At 37.9% G+C, this 24,654-nt stretch overlaps 2 protein-coding genes and 1 pseudogene across 2 annotated transcripts; 1 reads left to right on the top strand and 2 right to left on the bottom strand.

Annotated features, from left to right (window-relative positions):
• Positions 1 to 237: 237 nt before the first annotated feature.
• On the bottom strand, positions 238 to 9,552 carry LOC107595564 (anthrax toxin receptor 2-like). Its single transcript, XM_016285999.1, has 17 exons — positions 9,202 to 9,552; positions 8,853 to 8,924; positions 8,109 to 8,180; positions 7,917 to 7,998; positions 7,720 to 7,824; positions 6,591 to 6,659; positions 5,778 to 5,858; positions 5,633 to 5,693; positions 4,265 to 4,363; positions 3,897 to 3,966; positions 3,385 to 3,463; positions 1,863 to 1,958; positions 1,715 to 1,765; positions 1,535 to 1,630; positions 1,279 to 1,452; positions 437 to 517; positions 238 to 333 (listed from the first exon to the last, which is right to left on the bottom strand). Exons 1-17 carry the CDS (start codon positions 9,336 to 9,338, stop codon positions 238 to 240), a joined length of 1,521 nt encoding a protein of 506 aa, XP_016141485.1. The 5' UTR covers positions 9,339 to 9,552.
• Positions 9,553 to 10,001: 449 nt separating this feature from the next.
• LOC107595563 (PR domain zinc finger protein 8-like) lies at positions 10,002 to 13,996 on the top strand (annotated as a pseudogene).
• Positions 13,997 to 15,521: 1,525 nt separating this feature from the next.
• On the bottom strand, positions 15,522 to 23,513 carry LOC107595538 (ras-GEF domain-containing family member 1B-B-like). The gene is made up of 13 exons (XM_016285966.1): positions 23,128 to 23,513; positions 22,910 to 23,032; positions 19,786 to 19,923; positions 19,203 to 19,421; positions 18,216 to 18,290; positions 17,999 to 18,091; positions 17,619 to 17,721; positions 17,432 to 17,511; positions 16,965 to 17,060; positions 16,768 to 16,863; positions 16,557 to 16,680; positions 16,074 to 16,146; positions 15,522 to 15,949 (listed from the first exon to the last, which is right to left on the bottom strand). Exons 1-13 carry the CDS (start codon positions 23,419 to 23,421, stop codon positions 15,928 to 15,930), a joined length of 1,536 nt encoding a protein of 511 aa, XP_016141452.1. The 5' UTR covers positions 23,422 to 23,513; the 3' UTR covers positions 15,522 to 15,927.
• Between the last annotated feature and the right edge of the window lie 1,141 nt (positions 23,514 to 24,654).

Here is a 24,654-nt window from a genome sequence, read left to right as displayed (position 1 = left end):
GCACTGTGAAAAAAATCAATCTGAGAGAAATTACCATTAAAAATATACATATAAATACGAAGTATAAATGCAAAGTATCAACAAAATTTTTTTTAATATATACAATTTCACTAAAAATTTGTGTTAAGTATTTTTATGCTTGTTATAGTCTCACGCTATTAGCTTAGTAACATACACCAAATTGTATTAAAAGCAGTAGAGAACTAAGTGTACAGTGATGTCTTTGTAGGTGGAGTGCTATTTATATGACACAAATTTGTTGTTCCCTGTGTATAGCGTTCCATGTATGTCTTCACAACTCATCAATTTACTGTTTTCTTTACCTGAATGAATCTAAAAAACATGAACAAATTAATTTCTTTATTGATACAAAACAAAAGCTCCTTTCTTGTTGATTATAATAATATACAGATTGCATAAACCAAGGTCACTGTACCTTGTCATTTGCTGTGGGTCTCATGATAGCAACTCTGTCGTATTGTCTACGCAGCAATGCTAACACAGCATCAAAACGCCCCTAAAAACATTCACATTACAGAAAAATACACAGAAGCACAACAGTATTTTTAAAAATACATACGTTAGCACAGTCCAGCAATAAAAAGCCAAAGTGTTGACAGGAAACTTACTTTAATGGGTGTGTACCATTTGTCTGGGACTGGGGGCTGATATGTTGGTGGTGGTCTGGGTGGGGGTCTTTTTACGGGCTCTTCAAACTCCTCCTCTGGCATTGTGACCACAGCATTTTTAGCTTTCGCTAACCGCGCCCCTTCCTCTGTAGAGCCCTTCTCACCCCAGCGAACCTGCGGATGCTGTGAGCTTCAGCGTACATCCATAAAACTTTTGTTCTATGTTCTTTTGGATGGCGTTGGATTATCGCGTTACCTCCATCGGGGTGATGCCACCAGGCCCTCTGGCACCGTAATAAGACGCATCCACTGTAGGCCATTTCTTCTTCGGCAGAGGGTCCTCCTCAGGTTCCTATAAGTTATGTACCAAGCATTTTAAGAAATGGGCATTTCTGCAAATTATCATTTCTTTCAAGCCCTGATGTACTGTACTTACAGGTATTGGGCATGGAGGTGGAGGGCGAGATGGAGGTGGATCCCTGATTACCTGTCATAGGAGGAGAAAAACAGCACTTATAAATAGTAATCAAAACGCCCCTAAAAACATTCACATTACAGAAAAATACACAGAAGCACAACAGTATTTTTAAAAATACATACGTTAGCACAGTCCAGCAATAAAAAGCCAAAGTGTTGACAGGAAACTTACTTTAATGGGTGTGTACCATTTGTCTGGGACTGGGGGCTGATATGTTGGTGGTGGTCTGGGTGGGGGTCTTTTTGCGGGCTCTTCAAACTCCTCCTCTGGCATTGTGACCATAGCATTTTTAGCTTTCGCTAACCGCGCCCCTTCCTCTGTAGAGCCCTTCTCACCCCAGCGAACCTGCGGATGCTGTGAGCTTCAGCATACATCCATAAAACTTTTGTTCTATGTTCTTTTGGATGGCGTTGGATTATCGCGTTACCTCCATCGGGGTGATGCCACCAGGCCCTCTGGCACCGTAATAAGACGCATCCACTGTAGGCCATTTCTTCTTCGGCAGAGGGTCCTCCTCAGGTTCCTATAAGTTATGTACCAAGCATTTTAAGAAATGGGCATTTCTGCAAATTATAATTTCTTTCAAGCCCTGATGTACTGTACTTACAGGTATTGGGCATGGAGGTGGAGGGCGAGATGGAGGTGGATCCCTGATTACCTGTCATAGGAGGAGAAAAACAGCACTTATAAATAGTAATCTCACTAATATACACATTTGTGGAAAATAACATAAGATGTGTATCTATAGCACTCACCACAGTGCAGCAGAGAGGCCAGAACCACCAGAGCACAATTAGACCCAATAACACCAGCAGCATCAGGATGACAATCACTATCACTATCCCATCAGACTATAAGAAATTAAAAAAATATGTTTGATTTATAATCATAAAAGTTGTGTACAATTTTATTCAGAAAGGATGCATTGATTTGATCAAAAGTGACAGTAAAGATATTTAAAATCTTACAAAAGCTTTCTATTTCAGTTAAATTCATCAAAGAATCCTGGGGGGGAAAAAATTACGCAATTGTTTTCAACATGATAATCAATCAGAAATGCTTCTTGAGCATCAAATCAGCATAGAATGATTTCTGAAGGATCGTGTGACACTGAAGACTGGAGTAATGATGCTGAAAATTCAGCTTTGCATCAGAGGAATAAATAACATTTTAAAATACATTCAAATAGAAAACAGCTCTTTTAAATTGTAATAATATATCACACTATTACCATTTTTGCTATATTTTGGATCAAATAAATGCAGCCTTGGTGAGCAGAAAAGCCTTCGTTTCAAAACATTATTATATATATAATTGAAATATATCTGAAATATATTTAAAAATAAATATTACATGGGGAAAATTTAAAAGAAAATCAGAAATTTAAATACTAAAATTACTTAAAGGAACACGCCACTATTTTTGAAAATAGGCTAATTTTCAACCCCCCTTAGAGTTAAACAGTTGAGTTTTACCGTTTTCGAATCCATTCAGCCGATCTCCGGGTCTGGAGGTAGCACTTTTAGCTTAGCTTAGCATAGATCATTGAATCTGATTAGACCGTTAGCATCTCGCTCAAAAACGACCAAAGAGTTTCGATATTTTTCCTATTTAAAACTTGACTCTTCTGTAGTTACATCGTGTACTAAGACCGACAGAAAATGAAAAGTTGCGATTTTCTAGGCCGATATGGCTAGGAACTATACTCTCATTCCGGCGCAGGCGCAATGATATTATGCAGCGCCTGAAAATAGTCCCAGCTAGGTAACTTCCAATAAGCCTATTTTCAGGTGCTGCATAATATCATTGCACCTGCTGCACCCATGGTACAGCAGCAAAATTCCTTGATTATTACGCCGGAATGAGAGTATAGTCAACTCAGCTGTTTAACTCTAGGGGAGTTGGAAAATGAGCCTATTTTCAAAAATAGTGGAGTGTTCCTTTAAACTGAAATAAAAAATAAAATCTAAATCTAATAAAAATAAAAGCGCATAAAATAATTAAAACGTAAAAAAATACATGTTTATTCAAATATTACAAAAATACAATAATAGTATATATATATATATATATATATATATATATATATATATAAAACACTAAAATAACACTGACACTGTAATACAATACAATATTTCAAGAGAACATGCAATAACCAACTAATTTGGTTTAATTCTGTTCCTATAATCAGACTGTTTATTGTGATATTTACTGACCTTCTTAGTAAACTTATGTATTATTAAAGTTGGTTTGTTAAGAAATGTATTGTGTACTTACACATGTGGTGGCATATATTGTGATTGGACTTGAAATGAAAGACTGGCCATTATTCAGACTAATGAGCACATCGAGGGAGCTGTTGAGAGAGGGAAAGTCTGTTATTATATGATTAAATGCCAAAGACAGAGCATAGTTCATAAGACCAACAGCGCTGTGCTAAAGTATTCTTTTTAAAACAACAAGATGAATGTCTCTTGAAAAGTTTCTTCCATCCGTTTCAAACTTGGTCATGATGAAAAGCAACCATTAAGTCATTTTGCATGTCTCTTTAAGGCAGTGCCCTACGGCAAACAAAAATGTGCTGCCATCACACACGCTGCTTTGTTTCAGCCCTGCACTGAGCCTGCTCCTTATCAGTTGAATATTAGCTAAGCTATAAACAGAAACTGAGATAAAAACACCCAGGAAAAAATGATGAACTCGTTCCCTTTGCATGTCGGCTTGTAACAGCTGTGGCTCTGAATGGAGAGCCACTGTTCTCCAACTGAAGCTGGTCCAATGCCACTTACTGTCCAACCTCGGTCAGCACTGGAGCTGGACACAGCACGTAATTATCCTTCACTGCACTCGGCTTCTCATCTAGAAGGAAGAGAGAGCAGCATGAGACTACCGTAAAATGCCAAACACAGGCTGAAACACAGAGGCATTATTTAAGGATGTGGCTGCATGAAACTTCCCCATCGGCTAAAAAAAAGAGCAAGAGCCTCGAGGCCACGCAGAATTTGGGATCTCTCTTGCTAACAAAAAATAACAACATTGTGGCTTACTGTGGCACTTATTCATTTGCTAAATGGGGAGGTGAATTATATGGCTTGTTTTGTAAGGCGTATCTTTGTGGATATGTTTTATAATAGAAGGAATGCATTGAATGGCTTACTGTAAGGATCCTGTTGATTGACAGATAATGTGCAGACCACACCATCTGAGGTTCTTCCCTGCGTGAATCCCCGTCCTCGCAAAACAATGTTGAATGTTTCTAAAACACAGTGTTTACACTTAAATTAGTCATGATCGTTAGTTCAAATGGATAAAATTGGGTTTAAATGGACCTTTTAGGCTGCATTTACACTGCATGTCTTAATGCCCAATTCTGATTGGTTGACTCTATCCAATTTTTTGGACAATCAGCTTACATCTTTTAAAAGTGACCCATATCCAATATCTGCATTTATGCTATACGCTTGGTGAAACAACCCAAGTTAGACGTTGACCTAGAAACAGGGTTGCCAGGTCTACGAAACAAAACCAGCCAATTGCTTATCAAAACTAGCCCAAAACTAACCCAGTCACAGTTTTTCTTTGGTTTTCCCCTCCCTGTGGGGGTCCTCTACCTCAAAATCCCATTTTGGGGGGAGGAGAAGATGGCTTTAACATGCAAACTAAAAAACAACCCACGGCAACAGCGTAACACTGTGTCTACACTGGACAGACAGTTGTCGTGTCGCGCTGCAACTGCTACACTGACACGGTGCTACGATGCTTGACGGAAAGCGTTTTTGAAGCTTGGTGCTGATGTGACCATCATAGTGAGAACAGCCAATCACATTACTTTTCTGGTGTTGCATGAACGTGATTGGCTAGCGTCTGCGCTATGGTATTTGCATAAGGTGATCTGATTGGCTGACGCCTACATTGGCACTTGAAAAGTTAAAAGTTTTTCAACTTCTGCCACAAGCAACACCAGAGGCGCAACGCAATGGGTCCACAATTCAGTTCGGCAACGCATGACGTCACCCATTCAAAGTAAATGAGAAGCGTTAACGCCGACGCCCCATGTGAATGCAATCTACACTGGACGCAGCAAAGTGACCATTAAAAATTATTTGTACTTTGTGTCAGTACGTCATAAATAGAAAGAGGCATCAATTTACTGTCTGTGATTTGTCGTGCACCTCGCGTCCGGTGTAGACACTGTGTATAAGCAGCCCATTTCCGCAAGAAAACCGCAGACTTGGCAACACTGCCCCCCCCCCGGAATGCAATTAGGATGGATGGGAAAACACACAATTTGGCTAGTTTTGAATAGCAATTGGGATTTGTTTCGGAGACCTGGCAACCCTGGAATATCCATTCCGTTCGCTTACATGGCATATGCAAATGCACGTATCTGATTCATATCAGATTTATTTAAACGAATATCGTAATCCATGTGCTTTTTTCCTGCTTACACATTCGTGGGTCATATCCGATATGTGCCACATGCAAGGAGGAAAACCATGTAATTTAAATGCGGCCTTAGACGTACCATTGACGCAAATGCTGGAGGGCTCAAGGTTAAAAATCTCTACACAGGACTTCTTTAAAATCTGTAAACACAAATGCAAGTCAATTACAAGGCAGCATACCAACCGCATGCAAGAATAGCAATCTTTGTTTGTGCTAAGCCTCACCGAATTTACAATGGTTTTGAGGGCCTGGAATCCATCCACAACAGGAAACACTTGATCTTTGCTGTCTGCAATATCTATAAGCTATGGAAACATATTAAATCTGGCATATCATGTCAGAATTGTTTTTCTTCAGAATCTCACATCGCTGAAGCTGACAATTTCTGAAGCAATCTTGCTACCTTTTCCCAAGCCAGAATCAATCTCTTTCTAATGTAAAATGGGCCGGATATGTTCTCTGCAGAATGCAATTACTCTCATCATCCTGCCCGGACAAGCACATCCACTAACGTCAATATAAAGGATCCCTCTGTTACACTAATGCTGTTACTAATGCACATGAAAAAAACAATATTGTCATGACAACAACATTCCCGAGACAGTGATACACTAATGAACTACAATAGATTCAGACAAAGCAATGTTAGAAAATATATTTTTCACATTTTCTGAAGAAAATTAGTTTTGCTCGCCAGTGTGAAATGCACCAACGATGCTAGGATGGTGCGGGTGGCTGCCAAGGTGTTGCTCTGGGGTTCAGAGTGAATTTTAGCACGTTGATATGCAGTTGCTAGGGTGTTCAAGGTGGTTGCCAAGTGTTTATAAGGATATTTTTGTATGGTTTCAAGCTGATTGCTTAATGATCCAAGTCAAAAGAGTCCCCATCCAAGCTTATATGATATTGTAGTCTCTAGATATAATATACAATGTAAGTCTATGGGATTTTCCATCCATTTTATTATCCAATAGATGAAAATTGTATGTCTTTAATATTTAGGCTACAGCAGGTTCCATCTCCCTGCTGAAAAGTCTTACCTGGTTTGCATCAAAGTCCTTCACACCAACACAATATACACGTGCACCATACTGCCTAGCCTGATCAGCCTGAGAAAGCGAATGGGGAATTCATTAAATACTTTATTAAAAATTAATATGCATAATATTAAAAACAATAATAAACCCAGAACATGTCAAAACTGTAAGGTGGAAGTTATTAAGTCATCTCAGTTCAAATATGTAATTGTTTCCATGTAATAAATACTGCCATTGGTTATGCAGTATTAAAGGAGACATATTATGCCCATTTTTACAATATGTAATATAAGTCTCTGGTGTCCCCAGAATGTGTCTGTGAAGTTTCAGCTCAAAATACTCCACAGACCATTTATTATATCATTTTGAAAAGGCCTATTTTGAGTGGAAGCAGAAACACGCCGTTTTTCGGGCCTGTCTCTTTAAATGCAAATGAGCTGCTGCTCCACGCCCCCTTTTCCAGAATAGAGCTGCGCCATTACAGCTCGGACCTGCTAAAAACATCTGTTATGGTTCTGATTATCATGTTTATCGCAATGAAATCATGCGGTTTAAACCATATTAGTTTAAACTTCTGATATATGGTTTTCTGAGTGCACACATCCGAAGCACACACACAGAAAGCGGCCACCACACAGCATGTGAGTTCTCATTCACACACAAGTTGACTTTAAAAACACACATGAGTTAAAAAAAAAGTCGGTTATGTCTGTGAAGGTAAACTGCTAGGAAATAAATCGCATGTTTATTTTAGATCGAAATATTGTTCTGTGCTCGTCTGTGCAGAACAGTTAGCATGTTTTGCTCAAACTTTCGCCATGGCATTAGAACTGGCACACCGTTGTGAAATCAAAATGACAGCACGTGGGTGTAAACTTACAGATTAAGGGGCGGTAATATTATAATGAGACCCCTTTGCCACGTCATCAAGGGAGTGAAATCAGACGCGCTCGTTTTCTCAGACGCTTGCAGAAAAAGGCTTACCAAAACAAAGTTACTGGGTTAATCTTTTTCACGTTTCCTTGTTTGGTAGATGCACCGGGGACCTGATTATAGCACTTAAAACCTGGAAAAGTCAGATTTTGATGATATGTCACCTTTAATATTTCATATATGTAGTATGGTGCTTTACCTCTTTCACAGCAAGGTCATGTAGATAAACCTCCAGCTTCCCATCAGTCAGTGCAATAATGATGCTGGATGCTCTTGCGCCCTGGGTAGTCATTTGTTTTAATACCTAAAATGTTTTTATTTGTTATGATCTCTGAAATACATAGGAGAAAAAAATATGCAATACATGCTTTTGGTGATAATATATCATCCACTTACCTTTCTTAACCCCTCATGCATGTAGGTATCACCAGCAGGTCTGATCTTGCTCAAACTCTGCAGACCACGATCAATAGCTGCCCTTAAACACCCAGGCAAACACACCAGCTTTATACTTTTTATTTGTGTTACAGTAGGATTTATACTAAAAATACTACAGTGCAACTCAAAATAGACTGAATGAAATCTCACCTGTCTCCAGTGAGAGGCAAGACTACTTCTGCACTAGAGGAAAAGACTATGAAGGACACTCTCATTTTCGGGCTAAAGGAAGTAGAAATAATCAGTTATGAATTGTAAAATCAAATTTACTCTCTACACTCTTAAAAATAAAGGTGCTTCACGATGCCATAGAAGAACCTTTTTGTCTAAATGGTTCTATAAAGAACCTTTAACATCTGAAGAACCTTTCTGTTTCACAAAAGGTTCTTTGTGGCGAAAGAAGGTTCTTCAGATTACAAAAAGGTAAGAAAGAGATGGTTCTTTAAAGAACCTTTGACTGAATGGTTCTTTGTGGAACCAAAAATGGTTCTTCTATGGCATCGCTTGAAGAACCTTTTGAAGCACCTTTATTTTTAAGAGTGTGGGTGGGTAAGAGAAATGATATGTTTTCTGAAAGAGGCTGATATATAACTTTATAGCAGTGCAGTGGTTGGTGTAAATCACAACCGTGACACTATTTGAGGTTGACCATTGTGCCCTAACTTGCATTAACTAGGTCACCATACCACACACTAATCCAAACATATATTTGACACAGACTAAATCTGAATCTAAAATTAAGTTTATATTTAGTTCCACACATGTGCAAGAGCTTGAGACTGGCACAAGTGGTCAGGTGTGGAAGTGCTGAAACTCTATAACCCCTTCAATAGCTTTTGTTATTTGCTAGTTGGTTATAAAAAAAACAACAACTTTTAACTTGTAGTTTCTTACCTTACAAAACGATTAGTAAGTTGTTCCACAAATCCATAGATCTCCATCCAGTTGTCAGAAACACTGCCTGACCTAGAATGATGGTGAACATTTGCTGCTTTACAAGATAAACAGGGCCATATAAGGGCTCCTGAGGGCTATGTAGAAAAAAAACACTGTAGGCTACCTAAACATACCAGAATTAATAATGAGCTCACTGGAGTTATTATTTTTATTGATAATATTTCAGATAAGTACGCGCCGAAAGAAAGTGAGAGAGAGGTGTGTGCGCATGTGTTTGCACGTTTCATAAACATACAGCAGCCTATAGACATACAGAGCCAATGAAACGCTGTTAAACTCAACTCACCGATCCAGCACAAAATACAAATCAAAGGCTCCATGGCAGGACCCATCTTCTCCTTTCCCAAAGGAAGTCAGGAGAGAGATGCAGAAAAGTTGGAGGACCCAAGTCGCTTTAAAGGCATGATCGCTGTCTCCGTTCATTCTTGTCAAGTGATGCGCGTTGTTTGTATGGGAACACGTCGAATCCAGTGATAGCGCGTGGATGGAGCGCACCACCGAGCAATAAACAGCCTTTAAAAGCCACTCCTGCTGCGGTCTCCGGGAACTGTCTTTCGCTTTCTCCCGTTTTCAAAAATCCATGTCCAGATTAATTTCATTCCGTAAAGTTTTCTTTTTTATTCAAAGCGGGCCCCGTTTACGCATTCCGTGCGCATGCGCTGAATGTGTATTTGCGCTCCTGTAGCTACATAAAAAGAGTAGGGACAACAATAGCAAAAGGATGCTGGCCATATGGGTCATTCCTACAAGTAGATCCTTGAATAATATTTCAATTGTACTTTTTACATAATTTTAGATAACTGTTATTATATTAATGTAGAATTATATTATATATTTTTTAAATGATTTATATTTTTTAAAATGTTATTTTATTGTATTATATGAAAATGATATTAAAAATGTTGTGCATTACTAGACATGACTAAAATAAATGTAAGTCTGGATATCCTGTACACATACCAAATGTTTGGAGGTTTCATCAGGACAACTCCCTCTCCCTTGGTCTTTAAAAATCGCATACATTCACTGTATGACTAAATTCAGCACTCTATATTATAATATTTTAGTGGGGTTTCAAAGCAGAATATGACTTTCTGTTGTGAGACATGCATCAATGTCATACATGTGGACACCAGGACATACTATGCTTATCATGCATTTTAGGTAGACATAATAAGTGGACAGGGAAAGAAATTATATCAACATTTCTATGAAATATGAGATTTTATATGAAAATGTTGCTATGGTGTTCCTCTCATTATTATCCTTTTTTATTACATGTTGCCCAAATAACACATTAATATGCAAATTAGAGACAGTTAATAGATATATTGATTATAATAGCAAAATACATTTTTGGCCATGTTTGTTTGGCCAACAGTATATCAAATCATTCTTTAATTTCGTTCACACCATGGTTGAGAAAGTTTGAACAGATCTTTGTGCGAAGTTTGGTTCACATGGAAGATTTCTGGAGCTTTCTGGAGCTTTCTGGACCTGAAAACCCTGATTTCCATTAAACGCCTATTAAATGCAGGCACTAGTATGCATACAAAATGCAAAATAAAAATGTTCTCTAAATATCTTTTTCCAACATTATTCTCATGTCCGTTTCACAGAGGACAAATTATAGAGAGAAAAATAATTTCTGGAACCTAAAAATTGACTGGCACACTGAATATACAAATTTAATATTTAAAAACATTGTTTTGGTAATAGAGTCTTGTTTTCATTTTCTTAGTCCCTCAAAGGGTCTGAATACTTAGGACCATGTGATATTTCAGTTTTTCTTTTTTAATAAATCTGCAAAAATGTCAACAATTCTGTGTTTTTCTGTCAATATGGGGTGCTGTGTGTACATTAATGAGGAAAAAAAATTAACTTAAATGATTTTAGCAAATGGCTGCAATATAGCAAAGAGTGAAAAATTTAAGGGGGTCTGAATACTTTCCGTACCCACTGTATATAGTGCCCTCCATAAGTATTGGGACAGTAAAGACAAATTTGCTTTGTTTCAGTATATGTCACATTTAGCTGTTTCAACACATGCATGTTTTACCAAATAAAAAGGAAAGAACTTTTAGAGTTCCATCCTCTATCTGATGTGAGCATAGGTATTGGAACAATTGAACTTAAAGCAAAATATAAAAAGTTTAAAAGCTTAAATTTAGTTGCAGATCCCTTGCATGCCATCACAGCAGTGAGTCTGTGGCCCATAGACATCACCGGACCCTTGGTGGTACAGTTGTAAGACAGTGTTTAAACACTTCACAAAGGTCAGAGGTCAGAAACTATAAATAGTACATTGGAAAATTAACCATTTGAAAATAGGTTTTTAAATAATGTAAATATGTTTTTCAGATGATTTAATCAGACATGTTATGCCAACAATGATTTTGGCACTGTTTTCTGCTGGACGCAGCGGCTGTGCTGAGCAGCATCAGCACCTCTCGAGCTGTGCCTGCAGGAGCTGGGCTCGGTCCATGTGCTCTAACACACACCTCCCTCTGTGACAGCATCGCTTTCATCGCCTGCAAGAGCTCGGACAGACGAGAGACCGCCTTTGTGCTGCAGGTAATGTGCGCGCTATGATGACTTTTAGACCGGGGCTGGTTGTCACGCTTTTACACGTGAATATTTCTTAGGATGAAAATTAATTTCTGTAGGCTACATGTAGGACATATACCTTTGCTATATAAAGTATTTGCTATAAGAAGCTATGTTCACCATTATTGCCTAGGAAAGAGATAGAGTTCATTCAACACACGTTACGTTGGAACACTTTACAGCGGGGCATGTTGTCAGAAGTCGGCACAATAGGAACATTCTGTTTATTTCACATTTGACAACTTTTCCTTTAAATATTTAAAATCTAAAACTGTATCTAAAATAAAAGGTATCTACCCTTTAGGCTATTATGAAGTATGTGATTAATTTTTGTTGTATTACAAATAGTAAATGTAGGCCCTATTAATTTTTAGATATTAAGGACATGTTCTTTTGCATTGTTCAGATGGACCCATCAGCGTCCAGCGAATGCCTGCAGATGATTCAGTCAGCCAGGAATGCAGAGGAGCAAAATCTAGAGGCGTATAAGAAGAACGGACATCTATTTTTCAGAGCCTTTAAGGATATTCCTGAAGACACGGAGCTTTTAGTTTGGTATGGGAGAGATCTAACCAAACTGCTTGGCCTCAGCACAGAGCAAAAGAACACAAAAGGTTTGAATGTATTATATATTTATATGACCACATTATATTAAACGCAGTGTTTCAGAATCAGTGTATTTTTAATAAATCAGTTAAATTAATAATTCAATGACTCACTAATAAAGACAATCACTTGTTTCAGTTCATGAATGCATCAGTGTTTTTGAACGAATTGGCTGAATGAATGATTCAATGAATCACCCATGCATGTTTCATTACTGAATGAATCAGTGTTTTTGAATTTTATCTCAAATAAGATAGATCAAAATAGATCTATATCAGTTATATCAAAAACTGTAAAACAAGCATTAGGCCCAAGCATTTTTGGAAATGTTATTACATTTTTAAAAATATATACACATAAAAAATACAAAACAGTTGAATGTGTGATTCAATGACTCACTCATTATTGAATGAATCAGTCCTTAAAAAAAAACTGGCTGAGTTTCAGTCAGTCACTCAAAAACCCTGATTTATTAGTTTCTGAATGAATCGGTGTTTTTGAAACTGTTAAATAAATGATTCAGTGTCGTCTTATATGAATACATAAACATTACAGAAATGTGCATTTACTTTTTATGTCTTTCTCTTTTAGGTTTCATCTGCTCTGAATGCAAACAGAGGTTTCTCTCTGAATTCCCTCTGTTGGCACACAAGAGATTTTTCTGCATAAAGAAACCTGCAAGCTTCTTGAAGGAACTCGCCGTTCCAGAAATGTATTCAGTGAGTAGCAAACCTACCACAAACTTCCATAATTTAGCACGAGAGCAGGAGAACTGCACGAAAAATCGTCCTGGAGATGCAAAGAGCCCTAAAAGAAGACAGTCTCTTGAAGCAGACACAGATGAGAGTGATGGCGAACCGAATCTTTTGACACCCATGGAGATGAAAAGGTATTAGTGAAAAAGTTTTGTGTTAATGAGGTGAGATAGATGTTCCTGGTCATCTGCCAGCAAAAAGCCTGTCAGTGAGGGCCAGAATTCTCCGTGCAGCCAACCACAATGCCATGACAACTGCACGACAGACCCAGACAACCAGGATTTGAAGTCTAGTACAACAGCGACAAAGTCTGCATTCACCACTAGAGTGTCAAAAGATGTTCAAGGTGACGAGAACAAGAAGAGCGCATTCATGCAACCTCCTCACACCAAGACACAGATGAGAGTGATGGCGAACCGAATCTTTTGACACCCATGGAGATGAAAAGGTATTAGTGAAAAAGTTTTGTGTTAATGAGGTGAGATAGATGTTCCTGGTCATCTGCCAGCAAAAAGCCTGTCAGTGAGGGCCAGAATTCTCCATGCAGCCAACCACAATGCCATGACAACTGACCCAGACAACCAGGATTTGAAGTCTAGTACAACAGCGACAAAGTCTGCATTCACCACTAGAGTGTCAAAAGATGTTCAAGGTGACGAGAACAAGAAGAGCGCATTCATGCAACCTCCTCACACCATGCCTGATATCCCACTGATGTCAACCAGTTTTACCAGCGACCTCATCCCTAACCGGACGTCTGTCCTCCCTGCCATTCTCCCACTCAACTTCCACAGCTCTGCTTTACTAAACATGGATCTTCCAAAACAGTTGGCTCTTCTTCCCAGCGCAAACATTTGGTCCAGGACCTCTCAGCTGCAGCGTCCACAAGCTACTCGTCTGCAGTCGCTACTGACCCACTCTCTCGGTCTACCTATCCAGAACTGGTGCGCTAAATGTAACCTTTCTTTCCAAATGACTTCAGACCTGGTGCAACACATGAGGTCAAATGAGAGGCAGTCCAGGGTCAGGGATGAGAGGCTGAAGTGTCCGATATGTAACGCAACGTTTAGAGAGCGTCATCACCTCTCATGTCACTAGACCTCTCATACATAAGCTCATGTAAACAAACAACAACAAAAACTTGTTGCACAGTGTTGTTTTGTGATATATTTTGTGATATTATGTATTGTTATATATTTTTGCATTAGACAATGCCAATGCGATCAACAGGGAATGTGGAGGGGCATCACTTACTAAACATAAAACGTTATGTTTACGATTTAGATTAATTAGTTACTTTTTAAAATAATAAATGTGACCCTGGACCACAAAACCAGTCTTAAGCGTCAATTTTATCAAAATTGAGATTTATACATAATCTGAAAGCTGAATAAATAAGTTTTGTAATAATACGTTTTATTGTTAGGATAGGGCAATATTTGGCTGAGATACAACTATTTGAAAATCTGGAATCTGAGGGTGTAAAAAAAATAAAATAAAATAAAAATCACATTGAGAAAATCACCTCTAAAGTTGTCCAAATTAAGTTCTTAGCAATTCATATTACTAATTGTCACGGAATGCCAGGAGAAAACAAGGTAAGTTCCAAGTGCAGTTTATTTGAAAGTAACAACCGAACAAAACAGAACAAAAACGTTGCAAAAGGTAATCCAAAACCTGACCACAGAAAACACAAACTGAGAAGACAATACAATCAAGACGCAAATGACAGACAGAGAAGGCATGATATATATAGATGGGATAATGATGAACAGGTGTTACCGATCAGACCAGGATTAGTGAGCAGGGGACTATGGGAAATGGAGTTTAACACAAACAACGTAAAACAGAAGAGCGCCCTCAAGTGACCAGTCCAGGTCACCACAACAAACACTGTGACACTAATCAAAAATGAAATTGATATATTTACAGTAGGACATTTACAAAATATCTTCATGGAACATGATCTTTACTTAATATCCTAATGATTTTTGGCATAAAAGAAAAATCGATCATTTTGACCCATACAATGTATTTTTGGCTATTGCTACAAATATACCCCAGTGACGAAAGTCTGCTTTTGTGGTCCAGGGTCACAAATGTTTGAGAAATCAAAAATAAAACTCTTCGTTTTTAATAACACTGTATTTTATTTGTGGTGTGACTTTGTGTTATGCTCTATTTAATTTCAAGAAACTAATACCATATGAAAACAACTGTACCATGAATTTGTGCTGTTAGAACACTATCTGATGTCGACAGTTTTATTGTCCTTTAAATAAAAATTAAGCAACATTTTTGTGAATATTTGTATCATATATTAGCTTTTTAACTGCGAAACAGCATTCAATTCTACTTTGTGTGCGTGTGAGAACTAATCCTAAAGAGCTCAAACACATTCTTTTTGTATTAGTACATTGAAATGATTAAAAAAAATAATGTATCTGTGTATCTAAATTGGTCACAAGTCGTAGTAGCAATACTAGTTTGATAAAAAAGTACTTATTTGCTATCCATCTCTACACTATCAACTGACTAATCCTCACGATGCATAAACTATAAACAAAATACAGAAAAAAAAACATCCTATATGAATGAAGAAAAAAAAAAAAAAAAAAGTGACCACGCAAAAATCTGCTTAATTCAGAGATCCTTTATAGGGAAACATACACACTGATCACATGAAACTATAATACACATAAAAATATATTTTCATAATATCGTAACAAATATGTTCAGTACACAAACTATTAATACCACTTACCAAAAGCAAAAAACAAAACAATGTAATAGTAGAACAGGTCAGCCAGCGACATGCTCTTAATTCACCCAGGAGATCTATAGCATGTTTATAACACATTTCATTAAGGTACTTGAGGTAAATGAGATGAGTATGTTTCCTTTAGCATAGTGTTACTGTCACAATGAGAATCCAGCCTCAATTTCAGCGATGAAACCACAGAAAAGTGGAACGATTATAAAAGTCCTTCAGAGTCTTCAGTGCCATCAGTCCTTGTGTTAGGACACAATCCCAAATTCACCGTTCACATTCTACTGAGCGACGATCTGCAGCAATGGGAAACAAACGGGAAATGAAATTGAGTGTGCATATACAGTAGAGGCAAGTCATTGTTATTTAATCATTATAACTTAATGTCTGGAACAAGGGTTTTCAGAAAAGACTTCAGACCTGAGTGAACGGCGAGTGTCCCTCTCTAGATTGTTTTCAGGACCTTCACTTTCATATGACGCGAGCTGGAGCTCTGCAACACAACACAAATACATTCATTCCATAAACCCAATTAATTCACCCAAAACCATTTTATGTACAGAAATATTGGTAACACTATTGTAATGTGACAGTTACATGTTACATGTACTTACTACAGCAATAACAGTAAATTATGCATACATGCAACTAACAGTAAACCTAACCCTATAGTAAGTACATGTAGATTATTATGATTACTAAATACGGTACTTATTTGTGTAATTGCGCTGTAAAAACGTTACCTTAAAATAAAGTTATAGAAATATTTGTTACAGAAATAGGTGATATCATCGTATTATTTGAATACTGAATTGTGATTGGTCCTTTCTTTCTTTTCGCAAACCACCTACAGCCAATTCACCATCTAGTTTTCTAAGACTAGAAAAAAAAACGAAGGCTCACCATCTTCACTGAACACTGGTGCGCTGATGAGATACTGCAGGGTTTTCCTGTCCCTCTCAAAAGGACAGATCACCTGCCTCCAAGACAGAAACTCACTCACTTGCTTGGCCAGCACCCAAAATTTCTGTAATACGAGTAAAGAAAAGCTTTATTTTCCAAGCAACTAGATAACCAAATGATACAGTTTTATAGAATATTACATCCAACGTACCTCAAAATTGATGTTGCCGTTAGGTAATCTATTGACACATCCTTCATTCAGGAAGTAGATATCCTTTATGAACAAGCTAAAGAATGGGATAACAATCTGAAAGACAAGAAGAGGACATTCAAATTAAATGCACATGGAATTCATGTGAAATGATTGGTTAAAAATGAAAGTTTTGCATAAAAAGCACACAAAATTACCATTTCTTGGCTTGTGTGTGCTGTACTAGACCTCTGAGTCGCTCCTCGCAATGCAGTGCGGTAGTTGTAGAAGTTGCTAGATGGGTCCATTTGGTGCTAAAAAAAAACAAAACCAACCAGCAAAATTAACTGTGTTGATAGTATAGATTAAAACATCCATATATAGCGAAGTCTAAAAGTCTGAGACCACTTGTAATAAGACTTCAATTTGTAATTTTCGAACGTAACTCCAATTCAAATAAACTTTATTTGTGCAAATCACAATGTCATTGTGACAAATTGTGTGGTGATAGAGAAATGGTGCAGACTTTTTAAATATACCTTAATTTTATCTCAAAGTTTCTTTGTTTAAAAAAAAAAAAAAAAAAGAAAAATCTTAAAATTAAAGAGTGTAAATTAGACGGTGGTCTCAGACTGCTGGACCCCACTGCGTAGCTTTCTCTCTTCCTCATAACAGCTTTCCTTACCACCAGGATGTCAAATTTGTCTGTGTTGACTTTATTCCAGGTTTTCTTCAGTCTGGATACAGGGTTCATGTTCATCCCAGCTACAGAGTAAAACATTGTTAATAATGCGAGATCATTTCAATGCAAATCAAGACACTGGCATTTTAAAAAGAATAGTTAATGACAACACAATTCAATATGTACTCACTAATAATGGCCATTAATGAGTTGAAGTTGCCGATGTTGAAGCATTCCTGTGCCACGTCTATGAAGAACTCCAGCACTCTTGCTCTGTGTTTCTTCTTCACCGGCTGAAGACAATCCAGCAGAGGGCAGCATGTGTCAGTGATTACAATCATGCGCGGTTACATAGAACAGTGTTCTCAGTTGGTTTTGCTTCAAGATGCAGATTTTACATTGGAAATGAAGTAGCAAACCGACACCTTCAGATCATTCAAAAGTAACAAAATGAACTGCACAAGCTCAGAATTATACAAGTGAGAGTGGTTACACAACCTTTGACGTCAACAACAAAACTGATAGCACTGCTTTACTGTATTCCCAAAAATAGATGAAAGGTGTGCTCACCATGCAAATTTCTGTGGCTATCAGGTAGCTCAGTCTGTTGAACCATTCAACGTAAGCCTCCAAGTTACTCGCTTTTCTTTTGCTGAAGAAACTCTGATAGATAAAAGTTCAACTGTCATTGAAATAGTCAAGCTTGGTCTTTATCTGTGGCCATTCTGTTTTAATTTATTTACAGTGTCTGATGTCATTTTTGACTACAGCTATGTGACCAGCTTACCTTATGGTTGTCCGAGGGTCTTTTCTGAGCAAACGCTCGAACGAATTCTTCAGGGCCAATATAGCCGAGTCTCTCCTGCATGCAGAAAACATGAGAGCAGGTTTAAAGGAGTAGTTTACCTGGTAATAAAAAAATAGCTGAAAACTTACACTCAGGTCATCCAAGATGTAGAGGAGTTTATTTCTTCTCCAGTATATATTTGGAGAAATATAGCATTACATCACTTGCTCAGCAATGGATCCTTTACAGTGAATGGGTGCCGTCAGAATGGGAGTCCAAACAGCTGATAAAAACATCACAATAATTCACACGACTCCAGTCCATCAGCTAAAGTCTTGTGAAGAGAAAAGCTGTGTGTTTGTAAGAAACAAATCCATCATTAATGCATTTTAACTTTAAACCGTCACTTCTGGCCAAAATACCAAAAGTCCATAATCCACAAAAATGCTTTCTCCAGTGGAAAAAGTCCATCTCCTGTTGTCTTCTCACATCAATCCACACACATATTTGTTTAGAACTGTTTTCACTTATTAACAGTGCACTTGATCGGTGCATATTAACTTTTTCACTGGAGAAAGCTAAATTATGGATTATGGACTCGTATTTTGGCTGAAAGCAAGGGTTTGAAGTTAAAAACATCTTGATGGATTCGTTTCTTACAAACACACAGCTTTTCCCTTCACAATAATTGGTGGACTGGAGTGGTGTGGATTATTGTGATGTTTTTATCAGCTGTTTGGACTCTCATTCTGACGGCACCCATTCACTGCAGAGGATCCATTGGTGAGCAAGTGATGTAATGCTACATTTCACCAAATCTGTTCTGATGAAGAAACAAACTCATCTACATCTTGGATGGCCTGAGGGCGAGTAAAGTTGCAGCAAATCTTCATTTTTTTTTTTTTCACTATTTAAGACTGAATCCATGAAGTACAGAACTTCAGTGCTGAGTGACAGCCAATCAGACTGAACCTTGATGTTTCTCACCATCTCAATGTGTGTCAGCTGTTGGGCGAAGACAAAAGGGTCATCGCACAGGTTCAAAACGCACTCGTCTCTGCGTACTAACTGCTGTTTGGACTTAAGGACAAGTGGTCTGTCCATCGCTGCAGCGGTGGATGTCGCCAGCGACTCTTCGTACTGTCCGAGGGTGGTCAGCTTGCGTAAGAGACGCTGAATGAGTCTCTGCATAGCCCTCCGTGAGAGCTAGTTAAAAACAACAGAACCATTTCCTACATCAGCATTATAATATCCAGTCGTAACTGTAGCCAAAGACAACATTTGGTAACTGTAAGCAGTGTTGCTGATATCACAGCTTGAGCAAAAAGGAAATACGTCAGAGGGTTTGAAGCCAAACAGTGTACATGCAAATCCAACGCATTTGCATTTGGCTCCATAACCATGTCCTGTTGTTGTTGTCCAATTTAGCGATATCCCAATACAATAGCGTTAAGAATTTAGTCAATATGTCACTGTTCATTTATTCAAGATTCAACTCCGTTCAAAAACAAACAATAACATGATGCAATCATGATGTTTCTGCCAGATCATCAGGATCATCTCTGCTGACCTCATCTCCGAAGGCAAGACGATGGGTCATCTCTTTGAGGCTGCGCATCATGCGCTCATCCCTGAAGTCATACGGAAAGGTCTCTGTCCATTCTGTGAGCAGCTGCACGATTTTCGGTGCTATTTCCCGTATTCTTTTCTGTTGAGTAAAGCAAGACAATTTAGCACTGAATCACCTACGGTTTGCTACAAGATAGAAGCTATTAGGTAATATCTACTAAATAATTTGTTTACTAATATCTGACATTATCAAGTTTATTTTAGTAAAGTCAATTTAAATGCACAAACCCCCCCCCCCCCCCCCCCCAGTGAATAAATCACCTTTCTATTATGAATTACCCGAAAATGAAAATTAGCCCATGATTTACTCACTCTCAAGCCATCCTAGGTGTATATGACTTTCTTTTTTCAGACGAATGCAATTGGAGTTATATTTAAAAATGTCCTGGCTTTTCCAAGCTGTATAAATGGCAGTGAATGGGTGTTGAGATTTTAAAGCAAAATAAAGTGCATCCATCCATCATAAAAAGTGCTCCACACAGCTCCGGGGGGTTAATAAAGTCCTTCTGAAGTAACGTGATGCTTTTGTTTTAGAAAAATATCCATATTTAAAACTTTATAAATCATAATCTCTAGCTTCTGCTGACTGTTGTATGCGCATTCACGTGAGAGTGGTGTTCCAGCGGATGATGTAGGTGTAGCATAAGCTCCGGTGAGAATATGCTAGTCTCACGACAAACTAATTTTGTTCACAGCAAAGGAAAACCAGTGTCCTCTTGGCCTATATTGAAATCCTCCAACATTTTTTCTTTACAAATCCTCATTTTGTACTTCTAATTCATGACCGGTGTTTTGTTTTGCTCTCTCCTCTGCGTTTTCATGCTCGTCACTCACGAACGCCACTCTCTCGTGAAAGTGCGTAACGACAGTTAGCAGAAGCTAGAGATTATGGTTAATAAAGTTTTAAATATCGATATTTTCTTAAAGCTGCAGTTCGTAAGTTTTGCCTAAGCAAAATAAAGTGCATCCATCCATCATAAAAAGTGCTCCACACAGCTCCGGGGGGTTAATAAAGTCCTTCTGAAGTAACGTGATGCTTTTGTTTTAGAAAAATATCCATATTTAAAACTTTATAAATCATAATCTCTAGCTTCTGCTGACTGTTGTATGCGCATTCACATGAGAGTGGTGTTCCAGCGGATGATGTAGGTGTAGCATAAGCTCCGGTGAGAATATGCTAGTCTCACGACAAACTAATTTTGTTCACAGCAAAGGAAAACCAGTGTCCTCTTGGCTTATATTGAAATCCTCCAACATTTTTTCTTTACAAATCCTCATTTTGTACTTCTAATTCATGACCGGTGTTTTGTTTTGCTCTCTCCTCTGCGTTTTCATGCTCGTCACTCACGAACGCCACTCTCTCGTGAAAGTGCGTAACGACAGTTAGCAGAAGCTAGAGATTATGGTTAATAAAGTTTTAAATATCGATATTTTCTTAAAGCTGCAGTCCGTAAGTTTTGCCTCTTTGTCACCATCTCTGTTTGAAAACCTGCAATTGCAGCTGTTTGTGGAATTATCTTCCTAGCGTGGGTTGTGAGCCGGCACAACTCCAGTGCGGATTAATCTAATGTTTTGAGGAGTATGTGTGGCTGTCAGTCACCGTACCGGTGTGGATATTTACTGTACTTCGCAATCACAGATTCTAGCCTACATCTTGGAATATATGACCCAAATAAGAATTTTCACTGGATATTGTCATCTGAACAAGTAACAAGTCTGCCACGTTTGTTCTGACCAACTGAGGAAAAAAGCATTACAATAAATCTCGCTACCAATGGTGATTTAATCTAAAGATCGGTTAGCTCATAACACATCAAACCGTGCAAATTATTATTATTATACTTTATTCTCAAGTTATTAATGTTAACAACATCAGCATTGCCTATAGTGTGTATTAGCATGTAGATTTCAATTTCAAAACAAACGCATCTATTAACTTCAGAAGGCCTTTATTAACCCCCCGGAACCGTGTGGAGCACTTTTTATGATGGATGGATGCAGTTTTTTTTTTTTGCTTCAAAATCTCAACACCCATTCACTGCCATTATAACGCTTGGAAGAGCCAGGGCATTTTTTTTTATATAACTCTGACTGTATTCATCTGAAAGAAGAAAGTCATATACACCTAGGATGGCTTGAGGGTGAGTAAATCACGGGGTAATTTTAATTTTTGAGTGAATAAATAAGTTATATAAATAAATAAATAAATATATAAGATCTCGGGGGTAAGATCCTCACAAACACTATATTTTGAAGTTACTTTCTAATAATAATATTGGGTAAATACTGAATCAATATGGAAAAAATTTAATATTACATTGAAAACCAGAGAACTTCAACCTCACCTAAAAATGAAAAGTTTATCATCATATACTCACCCTCATGTTGTTCCAAACCTGTATGAGTTTCTTCCTTCTGTTGAACACAGAGGAAGATATTGTGAAGAACATTGGTGACCAAACATTTTCTGGTCCCCACTGACTTCCATGGCAAGCTTTGGTTGCCAACATTCTTCAAAACATCTTATGTGTTCAACAGAAGACAGAAACAAGATGAGGGTGAGTAAATGATGACAGAATTTTCATTTTTGTGTGACCTATCCCTTTAATGCATTTGCTATGAACCCAAAGATTTAAACCCCTAATGGGAATGATTTAGTTTTAATGTGTTGTGTCACATGGTGTTTGCGGATATTTTGGCATATTAAAATAGAATTGATTCATGAGTTGTCACACAGGTGTGTGTGTATCGGCTATTTAAAAAATGATTCAAACGTGGTTACAAATCATTCATTATGTATGACTCTTTTGAATCTTTTGTTCAAGTGTTACATAATTTGAATGCGTTTTTGCACTGATGCCAGACTTATTCATTCATTTGTTATGAAAAATCTTATCTTTTGGTTTACGTCCATCAAATACCTTTCATTGGCAAAGTTTGATTAATTTAGTGGATTATCCAAAAACAGACATTACCACATGGTTATGCAACACATCTGAGTTATATTTCCAGCACAGACAACAATATTATGACATAAAAATACTCATTTGGTGATATAAGATTACCTTATCTATCTGTGGGTCGCCAACCCTGTGATGGTCCACACAGAGGTAACAAACACGAGACATGAGCTCGAACGGATGCAGGAAGAGACGGGAACTTAGCAGGAAGGTGAAAATGTATGATCGCTGAAAAATGACAGGCAAATCTCAAGCGTCAGTCAAACTTTGACCTTTACCATGAAACTACTGATTATCACAGGCAGAGAAGGCTGTATACTTACGTCAGGGTAATAGTCCACAGTAGGGACTAAGAGCTGTATCAGGGCTTCCAGAGAACCAGACACAAGCTTATTATCACGATAGTGCAGACCCCCATAGTTCTCCTCCACAGGTTGGCGGTGACTATGGCTGCTGCTGTAAGTGCTAGGGTTGAATTTGCTTGAATATGGAGTTGTCTGTGGCATTTTGGACCTGTGGATGAAAACATTAGTCATACAGTAAGAAAGTTGCATAGCAGCATCCCTCTGAAGCAAGGTGTGAAATGAACACCCACCACCAGATGAACGCAGATACATGCATGCAGTCTGTATTTTGCTTATCTACTAGCCAAGGTGGCGGCTAACGGTCTTGAATTGACATTTAGCTGTCGGTTTAAAATAAGTAAATAAGCCACGACAGGGATACATTTATAAACACACATTTCTTGGAATATTACTGAATTTTTTTTTCTTTTCCAACCCATTCTAACTTATGCTTATGAACTTTCAAAGTCAATATTAGCAAGACCTCATCAGAGAAAGCCATGTTTAACATTTTAACTGTCACTGGCCAAGCGGTGGGCCCAATTAACCCATTGTTAACCTTCCTAATCAAGACAAACTGTATATCATTGGAAAGCTCTTTTCGTATCCCCCCCCCCCATTTTCTATTTAGAACTAGTTTGACTTCAATAATGTGCAAAGTGCTTTCTTTAAAAACCAGTCTAAACTTAAAACCATCCAAGATGTACAGATTTCAGTTGGAAATGTTATTATCAGGTCTATGCTGAAACAGTGGGACAGTTAACAGGTTAAGTTTAGTTGTTGGTTGTAAAGGCACGCATATTTGGTCAACATAAGCTAGTTAGTAACACAGCACCAGTAGGGCAAGTGACACTTCTGACAACTGGCTCAAACCTCTCTCAGGTTGAACCCTGGACAGGAATATTGTCAGCAATATTGTCACTAAAAGTGCCCCCGATATTTAAATTGTGAAAATGTAAAAGTGTCAGGGAGAAAAATTAGGCTGCATAAACAAAATACCAAAGTATTGTACAATTATTATAGAATATAATGATACAGTTTACAGCACCTTATGCTTATGAACTTTCAAAGTCAATATTAGCAAGACCTCATCAGAGAAAGCCATGTTTAACATTTTAACTGTCACTGGCCAAGCGGTGGGCCCAATTAACCCATTGTTAACCTTCCTAATCAAGACAAACTGTATATCATTGGAAAGCTCTTTTCGTATCCCCCCCCCCATTTTCTATTTAGAACTAGCTTGACTTCAATAATGTGCAAAGTGCTTTCTTTAAAAACCAGTCTAAACTTAAAACCATCCAAGATGTACAGATTTCAGTTGGAAATGTTATTATCAGGTCTATGCTGAAACAGTGGGACAGTTAACAGGTTAAGTTTAGTTGTTGGTTGTAAAGGCACGCATATTTGGTCAACATAAGCTAGTTAGTAACACAGCACCAGTAGGGCAAGTGACACTTCTGACAACTGGCTCAAACCTCTCTCAGGTTGAACCCTGGACAGGAATAT

This window comes from Sinocyclocheilus grahami, unplaced genomic scaffold (assembly GCF_001515645.1).
Source record: "Sinocyclocheilus grahami isolate Dianchi unplaced genomic scaffold, SAMN03320097.WGS_v1.1 scaffold204.1, whole genome shotgun sequence".
Classification (NCBI taxonomy): Eukaryota; Metazoa; Chordata; class Actinopteri; order Cypriniformes; family Cyprinidae; genus Sinocyclocheilus; species Sinocyclocheilus grahami.
The sequence above is the reverse complement of the archived record's forward strand: the minus strand, read 5'-3'. Positions and strand labels throughout refer to the sequence as shown.